At 36.1% G+C, this 12,553-nt stretch overlaps 1 protein-coding gene across 11 annotated transcripts in view; it reads left to right on the top strand.

The window, feature by feature from the left end:
- LOC138129734 (Krueppel homolog 1-like) overlaps window positions 1–12,553 on the top strand; it is a 70,911-nt gene that overhangs the window by 53,155 nt on the left and 5,203 nt on the right. For 6 of the 11 annotated variants that reach the window (XM_069046017.1, XM_069046012.1, XM_069046014.1 and 3 more), the window contains 4 exons: window positions 8,437–8,587; window positions 10,933–11,124; window positions 11,422–11,595; window positions 12,185–12,522. In XM_069046017.1, the coding sequence (XP_068902118.1) occupies window positions 8,437–8,587; window positions 10,933–11,124; window positions 11,422–11,595; window positions 12,185–12,522 (855 nt within the window). The remainder of the gene's footprint in view (window positions 1–8,436; window positions 8,588–10,932; window positions 11,125–11,421; window positions 11,596–12,184; window positions 12,523–12,553) is intronic. The other 5 variants (XM_069046020.1, XM_069046018.1, XM_069046016.1 and 2 more) reach the window with 4 other exon arrangements.

Genomic DNA, 12,553 nt, shown 5'->3' with positions numbered 1-12,553 from the left:
TTTTTTTCGAATTTCGATTCCCTTATCTATATTTTTTACAAGTGCACTGTAATGTCGACTTTCTTTAAAAACACCATTTTTTCATTATAAATATCGAGGTCAGCGTGATTCAGCTTCTTTTACAGCTATTCGTAACTTTCTTCTTTTTCGTCAAAGATTACGAAGCACTGCACTGATCTGAAAAGGTGATTAGCTTATGCAGGTTTTGATCGATTGTCTTGATTATTCGATTAGACTCGATCTCCCGACTGTAACGGAAGTGTAACTTAACAGTTTTTCAAAAATGAAGAAATATGTAACAGTTTGTAAAAATGGTTTGTTACTTATTTCTTTTGTATACAGAATGTTCGTTCAATTATGTAATTTTACATAGTGAAGTGATAAAGCTAAAAATAGTCATTTCCAAATTTTGATATCTTCAATTGGTTAAAAAAAAATTCAAAATATCAACAGTACAAGGAAATGCGTTTTATTTTGAACTTTTACAGCAAACACGGTGGCCTACTTTTTTTTCCTGTCGCAAAATCTTCGCTAGTATTATGAAAAATCATCCTCGTAATTTTATTAAATTTATGATAAAATAAAACGTAGAGCGTAAATTTTGTTAATGTACAGGATGTTGCTACAATTTAGTCTAGTTTTAGACAGTGAATAAATTAAAGAACACAAACAAAACATTTTCACAATTAATGATTATACTCGTATTTACATGTTTTGGTCTTTTCCGAGAACTTAGTGTACCATGCTTAAGTTTTTTTTTGGACAGCCAATTTGAATAAACTTGCTTCAATAATCTGAAGAAATTTGTGCTATTGATCCGAAAATGACTTTGATTAATGATCTTCATTCTTCGGATTAATTGCAATCATTCCTGACTAAAACTGTCTTTCAAGATTTTTCTTTTCTTCCTTATTTACAATAAAAAAAATCTTCAATATACAGATTGTTTAATAAACAAGAAATAAAAACCTAATTTGCATATATTATATTGGTATACACTATACAGGTTTATCACACATTTACAGTCAATTCTACAGGGTGTCCTAACGAACACTTTTTCATCGTTTTAGACTTTAGAACTGAACTCTAATTAATCTTCAATTTTTTATTGTAAACATCACAAACTTGATTCAACTTTGATAATGCTCACTTCTTAGCAATAAAAAAAAATGTTTCGCAAGTTTTTATAATTCTTTGTTATGCTGGAATAACGTGAAGGACTTTTTCTTTTTTTCGGAGAAATGCTTGTCCAGACTTTGATTAAATGATTAATTTTCTACATTTCTCCCATTAAATGCAAAATATAGCTAACAAATTTTGCGTCTTCAAAGATCTTCCTTTTCTTCGTTACAAATTTAGAACGTGAACTTTTTTCGATATAGTGAGTCCAATACACAAGAATATAATCACAGACGGTTCTACTAAAAGCTACAATTTTTTTCCCTTTTAGATTTTAGATTGTTTTGCTTTTTTTTAAAAGATATCAAGAATTTTAATTGCTCTATCATTTTTCATCGAAATCCTGACCGGCAACTTGATTAAACTTTTTTTTTCTCCTCAACTACAGTCAATTCGATAGGGTGAAACAATAAGCTAATATTTTTTCATCGTTTCAGAATTTCTACGACTTCAGATTTTTCAAAACAGCTGAACATATAGAGATACCAAAAAATGTAATTAATCTTCAATTTTTTATTACACAGGGTGTCCCACTTAAAACTTTTAGGTCTTATATCTCTATTATTTATGCTTCGATTTTTGTGAAATTTACCTAACAGATAGATAATTTAAAGAGATTAATCTTGCGTTACTCAAGTACTTCCAGTCTTAAAAATTCCATTTTAACCCCCTTTACTTGTGAATTAAATCGTTTAAGATTTATACTAAACTGTAGAACAACAATTTTTTTATAAGAAAAAGAGGGAAAAACGTGTTAATTTTCCAAAAGGTATTAAAACGCACATATCCATGAAATAAATGATCATCGTTGTGAAATTTTGGACATTCCTGTAATTCCTGTTCAAATGTACCACCATATTTGCCTCAATGCATTTTTCCAAAAGAAACTTAAAATTATAGCTAACGTTTTGCTTCATATTTGCATTTATGGACGTAAAGGCTTTTCGAATTTAAATTTAAATTAATCGGGCATTTTATTACCAGTAATTTATTCTTCATTCACTAGAACACCTTCCAAATTTTACAAAAATCGGTCCATAAATAATAGAGATATAAGACATGAAAGTCTTAGGTGGGACACTTGTACAGGATCATTCATTATAAATTATTGTCCCATCGCAGTAGGCGTTGGTGACGTAGTTGAATGTGCCGCAAGCCTCATAACATGAGTGAGACTAGTACCGCCGATAGGTAGTGCTACCGGCGGTAGTGGAAATCTGTTTAGGAAATCCTACTACATAGTTTGTCTAACGTTGCGAGGGTGGCGGCACATCCAAAATTTGTGTGCGTTTTGAGCGCCAACTGCGATTGGACAATCATTTATAATGACTCTGTATATGAACACCTTAGCCAACTTGATTCAACATTCTTAGTAAATGTACAAATTTCTTTTTTGCATCAAAATCTTTGCATTTTTCATTATGCTTCAACGATAAAAATAAATATGTACCTTTTTCCAGGATAAACTTGTAAAAATTGATTAATTATTATTATTGTTGTTTCCTCCAATGCATTTCCAACACTCAATATTAACCCGTCAATTTTTTTTCCTTATGTATATTTAAAATTGTTCAAGACACAGTGTTTAAAAAACAAAAAAACAAAAATTGTATACATTTATACAGGCTATCTATAAATGATTGTCGGGTCAAGCCAGCTTTGGAAAAAGTATTATTGTGCTGCCTTTTTGAAACAGATGCCCAATTTTAATTTATTATTAACTCACTTCTGACATTAATGTTGTTTTATTGACGCTTTTCAATCCAGTTTTTATCACAGCCAAAAATCTGTATTTTTTAATACAAATTGCAAATACGTCCGCTTTTAGTGCTAAACTAAATTTGTGAAGGTGGGATTTAGCCAACAACCTAACCTGAAAATGTGATATTCGAATTTGCCGAATATAAAGCGTCACATTCAAAATTCGACAAGTTTTCATAGCAAGCTGGACCAGACAATCATTCATAGATACTCTGCATTTTGTTAGTATATTTTCCTTGTCGCATTGAAATTTTAATTGGTTTTATTTTTCCAAAACTGAATTAAAATCTTAATTTTTTTAAATTTCCTCTTGTCGAGAAATTTTCCTTCTTTGTAAACCGAGACATTTTTCGATTTATTTCTTACCGTGATTTTGATTATCATCACATTTTCTTCCACCAAAGTTCTGACATCGAAATTCAAAATTTCTGTCACCTCTGGCATTTGTGAAGATTCTTGAAGATACAGTGTGACTGATATAAAACTTTCAGTGATATTTTTACATATGTTATTACATTTACATACTCACATATACAGAATGATTCTTGTTAATAGTTCACTCCAAACATCCACTCTGTCACTAAACCAAAATAAAAACATTTTTGATTTTTCAGTTTAAACAAAAATTATTTCAAGCGTCAAGAACCGACATTTAGTACTATTTCTGATTGAACTGAAACATTTATGACCTAGTTTGACATTTATTACAAACTGGGTGTCCCAAAAATGGTCAAATTTTGTGTTTTATTTTTCAAAATTTGACGTTGCATTTTTATTAAAACTCAAAATTGTCGTTTTTGTCAGACGTGTTATTCGTTTTTTATCAAAACGTGTCAAAATCAAATTTGTGACAATCACAGCCAACTAGTTGATACTTGTAGCAATTTTTTTTTGCGTTTTGGTCTCCATATGTGTGTAGTAGTTATTGTAGGAAAATAAAGTGAGCTTACGCAACTCGATTATATTGTCCGTTCCGGTTAATTTGAATTCTTTCTCTTTCCAATCGTTCTAATCGAATTATTATCGGCAACTTTCTCTTTCGTACGTTCGTTTTTTGTCTTTTAAAAAAATATGAATAGCGGCCGCCTCGACCGACTTACACGTTCGTTTTTTTTCCCCGCCGTGTCCCTCCCTTGCGACTCTTCCAGTGGAAATTTATTTCTTCGGTTTTATTAAAAGTGTGAGAAAATGAACACCTGTCGCCATCTATATAAAGAACGAAATTAAAAATTCTTCGAGTAGAAATGGTATTGTGAAAGTTCCTCTGTCAAATAGTTAATTTCGTGTATAAATCACCCCCGCCGGAAAAAATTTCATCAACCCCCGGAGAAAACCCCAAACTAACCATCGCCGTATCGATCACCACCAGAAACACTAACACACTTTCACCCCTCCGAAAAAATCATCCCGCGAACAATCGCCTCTAATTCCACCCCGAGACGCATTTTTTATTCACCCCTTTCGGCCACTATGACTCATCGTATGTAGGTCAATTCGCCCCGTCCCGTCATCTGTCATCGTTTGTAACAATTTGGCGCGGGGGTGGCGCCGGGGGTGTGACCCCGCTATATGTACGTTTTTTTCGGCTCTTTCCTTCGCTCGAGCCTTTTTCAGGAAGTGGGCGTGGAGCGAATCGCGTGCGTGAAAAAATTCCCGATAAAAAATGCATCTCATTTGTCGGATAAATACGGGGTGGAGCCGCTAACACAACGAACAAATAAGCAGAAAGATCCGCGATAGTGCTGTGAAATTTTCTTCGCACCGGTGCGAATTGTCCGTGAAGATCCTACCGAAGATAACCGAGGGAAATGCGAGTGGGAGGAAACGACGCGTTCTTCGCGCCGACGTCCGTTGCTCTTTTCTTCTTTTTTACAGTTAACACTGTTTGCGACCGCGGTGGCGGCTTTCTCTGGAAATTGCGGCAATTTACGCATTTTTCTTTGTCACCGCCTCGAGCTTCAAATCTGTCCGATCAGATCTAGACGAAATTCGCTTTCAGTTTCACACGATTTTCTCGACGGAAGAACGACCAAGCAAAAAGAAGAACAAGAAGATCGGGCAAAAAGTTCGTTGAACAGCACCGGCCTCTGCATCCGCTCCGATTTCATGGAATTCCTAATGAATTAGTATCGGATCGAAATGGGAAACTTTCTTGGAGATAATTTATGGGAAAACGAAGACATGGAGCGTTTCCTGGCGCGACGAGATGAAAAAAGCGCGTGACTTAGCTGCGACGTCGGAAAAATCTTAAACGGTTACAAGATCTAGTTGTATACACGGTGATTCCCAAGATTATCAAATTGCATTCTGAATTTTTTTAAATTGACATTTCAAGGTCAGCGTATATACCTATTAGTTAAAAAAATTACCGCGGGTAGGAGAGAATAAGAGAAATGTTTCTGTAGGTATATGTGGAGTACTTCGCCTCTATTACCTATTTAAGAATTTAAAAATTTAGTAACCACACATTATGTATATAAAAAGAGAGTTAAATATCTTAAGTTATGGAATACAATGAGTTGACTTTTATGTTGAAATCGAGGAATTAACAGCAAATGTCAAATAGTAATGACGTAAATTACAGTAATTGCAATGACTAAATCTTGCAGAAATAGAATGAACAAAATATCTTTAAAAATATACACAGTGACAATTAATTGTTCATTAATTAAATTAAAATGATCATTCCATTTTCTTATTTTTCTTTTAAATTTTAATTGTCATCGTTGTATCATTATTATGATGCTTTATTAGTTGAACTTACGTAGTTGCGGTTTCTTCAAAAAATCTTTATGCAATATTTTTGAAAAATAGAAAAAATCAAAATTCAAAAATGATTTTTTTTTTAATTTCCTTAGTTCATTTTGTAAAATTGGATTGTCTGATTCTTGTCTACTGAAGAAATCATAAACGCATCTGGTTTTAATTTGTCATTTATTAAACACCCTGTATATTAAAGAATTTTTACGTTTAATAAAAAATAAAAGGCAAATTCTTAATATCTCAATTTTAAAATGAAGATGATTTTTCTTTTGAAATAAACGAAATCGTTATCTAATAGTTTTTCAAAAAAAAAAAAAAAAAATGACAGTTCTAGTTAAATTCTTTAGTGACTTATTTTTTGACAATTACTAATTTTCTAGTAGCTGATTTAATTGTGTAACGATCTCGAATAGAAAGGAAATACAAACACAGTAGGATTTTATTTATTTGTTTATTAAACACTCTGTATTTTGAAGAACACAGAACACAGTAAATCATGAAGGAAAACTTTTTTAAAGACCGAGTCCTGGTCAAACAGATCAGAAGTTTGCTAGAAGAAAAAGAAGAAAGTTACCAACTTGATCAAAATGTAATCACATTTTCTTCGGAAGAAAAATAAAATTTCTTCAGGTTATGATTTTTTTTAATGACAGATAGGTATTGGATTATATACGACAATCTTGTAGATTAAAGAAATACAAACGCAGTAAGATTTTATTTCTTATTTATTTTTTTTTATTTATTTTGAAGATGGTTTACATAACACATAGGAAGAAAGGAATTTAGTTTAAAACAGAATTTTAATCAAACAAGTTACAAATTTAACAGAAGAAAAGAAGATAGGTATCAAAATATCAATTGGCTTTTCTTTGAAAGAAAAGTAAATATTTCTTTAATTTGCTAGAACCCTACGAAGAATCTCTTCTTATGAGCGAAGCCAAAATTTTTAAATTGTTATTATTATTAAGGTCAAATAGAATTTGTTGTCACGTTTTTATTTTTTTAATGAAGAAACTGAAAATCTTCATACCTTGCAAAAAAAAAAATTTGAAAAAAATTCAAATGGAAACAATGGGGAAAAGAAGAATCTTTGAAAATTGGATATGAATAACTAAATTTTTGATAAATTAATTGAACACAAAGCAAACAAAATTAAGTTATATTTTAAATTTCTTCATTTTTTAATGCATAATCATTAAATGTTCAGTCACGGTCGGAAGAAATGAAAGTCTAATCGAAGAAATGAAGACAGCGATCAATCAAAATTCCGATAAGTTAATAATCTTTTCAGATCATTGCTTCACACAGACAAGAGTTCTTGTTTTTCGAAAAAAAGAAGAAAGTCACAGGCAGCTAATCATGTTGGCCGTGATATTTCTAGCACAAAAAAATGAAAAAAATCGAAACTGTGAGAAACTTGACCTAATGTGGTGGTAATTACAGTTATTACTATTATTATTAGTTGGTATTGAGTAGAAGCAAAAATTTTATTGGTTTGGTTGTTTTCCTAAAAAAGAAACTTTTTGTTTTGAACTTTTACGGGGAAGGAATTCCAACCTTTGTCTCATTTTGTTTGCCGCCCCCGGTCGAAACGGCCCGTTCCGGCCCTGTCGCGCTATTAGTCCGCATTAAGCACAAACAAACGTTTCCAAATTATTTAAAACAACATGAAACTTTATTAGCGGGAGATGACGAGGGGCGGCGGGTGATGTGTCGGGGGCGGTAAAAAAAGACGTCGCGATCCCTCTCTTAGTCCGATCCAACTTCAGTTCAGTTTCTAAAAATTAAAGACCTTTTAACAGCAATCTACCTTGTTTTTAATTCAAGATTTACGAAGTAATCTGCGAGGTACGTTTCGGCTAATTAGCGTCGATAAGAAAAAAGATAAAGCGCGTATCCGAGGGTCTTAGTTTAAGTTTTCGTTGCCCGTTGTAATTATCATGCATTCTTTATCGCATTTTGACTTCATTTCAGTTGATTTTTTCCGTCGAGTGTTGGCCCGTCGGGGGCGGCGTGCGCGCGACAAGGACGCCGCCAGACTCCTAATTAAATATTAAATTGTGAGAAAATGTCAGCTTATTTAGTGGATTTTTCCCGATCCGGGGGCGATCTCGTTTACGGACTTTTTCATGGCCGACTAAAATCGAGCCAGGTTTACTGTTATGGCGGCGGTTTGCGAAACGTGTTCCGCGAATTAACCCATCAGACCTGTACTTTTCTTCCTGCTCCGGGCTCGACCCCCAAGGCCCGAGGGGCACCGAACTCGGTAAGGTCACACTTTCGTGATTTCCGGATTCTCTAAACAATTCAAATTTCCAAAATATCCAACTCAAAAAACAATGTCTTCACATCTTATTTGTGCAATTTCTGGGTCTTTCTGACCCTCCACTCTCGCCTCGATCTGACCTGAAGATTTCTCGTTTTTCAAAAAATTCTTTGGTACACTCTGTACAATTTATGAATTTTTTTCACGTCCGCCCCTGCGCTTGAACCAGTCTCGCCCCTGAAAGATCCGCTCTCCTTCACGTGTGGGCATTCCTCTCACCTCCTCTCCACCACGATGGGAGCGGTATACCCCGCCGTAGGAACCTTCAACGGTTCATTCACTCGTCGCCAGGACCGCACTCGCCCAATTGCTGATCGAAGCTCGAACCAAACCGAACCGGACCCACCGGCACCACACCGGTTCGGTTTGATCGGGGCTTTAGCATTAACGCGCGCTTTTGTCAACAGTGTATTGGTCGTTTGCAGCAACATGCAGCTTTGATTGGTGGACCGAATGCGACTTCTTGTCCCCTTTGCCACAAGATGTTCCTGGGAGGAGAGGCGCTGATGGAACACATGAAACACACGCACAAGGACCCCAACGCCTCCGGCGTTGCCAGTAAGTACCTAATTCTGGAGGGGTAAACGCATGGAGTAGGTGTGGAGCATGGTTGGGCAAAGGATTTGACAAATCTTTCAACGACATAAGTTTAATCGTCAAGAGATGATCGTCAAAACGACGAGTTTAATCGATTGGCTAAATTTTGTTAGAAAATCGATAACTAAAAGGCACAGATTGATTGACTCAACTGGAATCGATTTCTCTAGTTTGACTGATCGATCAACAATCAACTAATTATTTTGGAAGAAGTTAATATAACATCTCTCTTTCTTGCAATTAGAAACTAAAAGTTTTAATCGACGATTTAGTTAATCATTGAATTGTTAAATCGGTAATTGTCGTTCAATTCATCGATTAATTGTCGATCTGATCACACCGATTCTAAATTATTTTTTGTACCAAATTCGAATTTGGAATTTTCAATCGACAAGCTTAAAAATTGCAAATTTAATCGTCAATTGACAATTTAATCGACAAAAATTATATCGATTAATTTTTCGTGGTTTGAGGGATCATAGACGAACAAATTGAGATCGTCGGATTAATTTCTTCGAATTTAGAGATTGGTTTAGTTTTAATCGTCAACCGACTATTTAATCGACTAAAATTGTATCGTTTAAATTTTTGAAACAAAGAGTTAATCGGCAACAAATCGAAATCTTCAGTTGATCAACTTTTTCGAATTTAGAAATTTTAATCGATTGTTAGAAATCTTTGTAACAACTAAAAAACAAATTTAATCAACTGAATGTGTATCGATTAAAATTTTGAACAACACGACCGATTAGTTTATCGAGACAAAATTAATCGAATATATCTTCAAAACTGAGTTTTAATCGATAATCGACGATCTCTTCAATGAATTGATTTAGAATCGATTAAATTTTTGAATCGTTAATTGTCGATGAAATCACAATGATGTTAAATTTTTTTGTGTACCAAATTAGTATTTTCAATCGAGTAACCTTGCAAAATTTCAATCATCAATAGACAATTTAATCGACTGAATTTTAATCGATTACATTTTTGAAGCATGCGGCATTATCAACGAATAAACTGAAACCTTTAGTTGATTAACTTCTTAGAATGTATGAATTTTAATCGACTGTTAACCTTCATAACAACCAAATAAAATATTTTATCGACTGAATCGATTAAAGTTTGTATCGATGATTGACTAGTTTATCAAAACAAATTAAAACTTTTAATCGACTAACTTCTCAGAAATTGAAAGTTCTAATCTTTAATCGACCGAAATTGTATCGATTAAATTTTTGAGATATGAAATATCATCGACAAGAAATCGCCAGTTGACTAACTTCTTCAAATTTAAAATTTGACCAATCGAGCAGTTTGTCGACGCAAATTAAACTTTTTCGTCGATTAACTCAGAGAAACTGAAAATTTCAATCGTCGGCTGTCGTTTAAAGTTTGGTTTAATCGACGAGCTGACCGGATCGTCGTCGTTGACGATTAAATATCGACAATCATTTGACGAGTCCTTGCCCAACTCTGGCGTGGAGCCGGAGAAGTGTAGTTTTTGGAAAATCTTTGACTTCTCCCCTCCACCCTGTACATGTTTGGTGTTGTTCGATTGAGCTTTCCCGTGTTCTTCCTGTGTCGAACGTTTGAAAATCGCGTTTCGATGATTTTTCCGCGACCGGGACGCTATAAATCAACGTCAAGTCTCACTTAAAAATTGAATGGCTGCCCTTTTTCTCACAGCCCTCTTGTATCCTTGTAAATCAGGATCGATTAGGGCAAAAGCTTAAAAGCATTTTTGTTCGCCGCTGTTTATTTTTTAATTGTACACTCATTAGCTTCCTTTTGACCATTTTTATCCAGGCCCCCGACGCGTGTCGAACAGAGACGGAACGATTTTTTCCCCGGCGCCGCCCCCGCCCCCACTCTCTGAAAGGATTTGTAACTTCCCGATACAAAAACATTTTATTAAGTTTTCTTTTCACAAAGAGAGCTCCGTATTGCCTTGTTATTAAAGAATTAAACTTGGCAACAGTTATGAGAAAAATTCGGGAGCGGAGGGGGCGGCGGGGGGCGGGCCCCGATCGAACCATCACTAATTGCGCCCCAGAACTAACCCTTGTTTATTTATTTATTTAGTTGCTTGGGCGGTTCCCTGTCCTCTCTTTAGTGCAGTGCTTTTGTTGGTTTTTGGCTTTCTAACATTAACGAGACGTTGCGTAAACACTGCGTTACGTCTCGTTAACGGTAATTGTCACTAGATTAGTACGGTCTTACACGTATACACACACAAAAAAAAAGAAAAACGCTTTTATTAAGATCCTTGGGGTTGCTTGGCTTGATCTCTTTTTCTCTCTCTGTTGACGTCATCGATCCTTATTTAGCGAAGAGAAGGACGGCGAATCATCCTTGTCCCGTTTGTGGAAAGCATTATGTCAATGAAGGATCCCTCAGGAAACATTTGGCGTGTCACCCGGAAACGTCACAATTATCAAGTTCGTTGAGAATGTGGCCGTGTTCTGTTTGTCAAGCAGTTTTTACACACGAATCAGGTACCGAAATCACATTCTTTTGCCGATTTATATCCTCATCAGTTGAGCCGCGACCATTCTTGTAAAACTCTTGACAGTCAAGCCCCGGCTAAGCCTACGCCACTGGTCGTGTGTTTGCATTTGTTTTTTTATTTTTGTTTTTGATTTATTTGCACCACAGCCAACTGATGAGGATATAAGCACGAATATTATAACCTACTTATAATATTCCTTTTTGATTTTGTTCTTCTTTTGTGTTTCTTGTTGTCCAATCTCCTCACAAAATCTCGTACTACAACTTGTCGTTCTTCATTTTAGGTCTTCTCACGCACATGGAGCACATGAGGATGGACCCCAAACACCAGTTCGCCGCCCAATATGTGCTGTCGAGAGCCGCCGCCGAGAGGAGAGAAAGAGAGACTTTGTTGGCGGCTGTTTCCGCTTCCGCCTCCGGCAGTGGTCTTCTGGGACTCACAGGAATGGCAGGGGCAGGTAAAAATCGAACCTACTTTCAAATGGATGAGTAGTGATATTGGCTAGGTGATTGGTAATGTTGGCACGGTGCAATAAATTCCACTTAAAACACTTCCCGACTTTTATTCGAGTGAGGTCCAAACCTTCAATGATATTGGCAAACTGATAATATTGGATCGAGTGAACGGTTGAGACGATGCTCACCGCACAACAAAATATTGGCAGCGAGATATAGTGCCAATATTTAGTGTGCCAATAATATTGGCCGATAAGATTGGCAGAGCGCACAGAATTTATTTTGAACACAATTTTCTCTAAATTTGCATGTTCTAAAGCTCCCATTTCTTTTTTTTATCTTCCTTGCTTAATAATATTGGCTTCTCTAGTATCTGTGGTTTGACAAATGAGTGTCAAACCATTCTAATATTGGCTGTGTGATATTGGACTCGACCCTGCACGCATTTAATTTCTATTGTTTGCTTGATAATATTGGCCACTTCCCCCGTATTGGCTTTGTTAACCTCCCGACTCCAATTCCTATTGGGCGTAGGTATGTCAGACTTGATTGTGTGTTGGGGCACATTTGACACAGATTTTTTTTTGTTAGCGAGTGGTAGCCCCATGTGCGCTTCTCCCAGCGCCCACAGTGACAGTTCCTCCGGCAACGGACGCCTCTCTTCGGCCGGTTCCGAAGCCGGCGGGTTAAACAACAACAACAACAACAACTGCACAACAAAACTGAACGAGATCTTGCGCAGCAACAACGGCCTGCACCAGCAGTACAACGTCGAAGAGCAGCTCCACAACGCCAACCGGATGGCGGTGATCGCCAACATGGTAGGCCAGGGGGGTGTGCCGCCGGGTCTGGGTTCCGACTCGTCCGCCGCCGCCAACATAGCGGCGGCCAACATCGCCAACCTCGCCATGCGGCTCGGAGTCACCCAGGTGAGTTGTCGACGGGAGGAGCTTCCGGTGG

This window comes from Tenebrio molitor, chromosome 4, assembly GCF_963966145.1.
Source record: "Tenebrio molitor chromosome 4, icTenMoli1.1, whole genome shotgun sequence".
Taxonomy (NCBI): domain Eukaryota; kingdom Metazoa; phylum Arthropoda; class Insecta; order Coleoptera; family Tenebrionidae; genus Tenebrio; species Tenebrio molitor.
The sequence above is the reverse complement of the archived record's forward strand: the minus strand, read 5'-3'. Positions and strand labels throughout refer to the sequence as shown.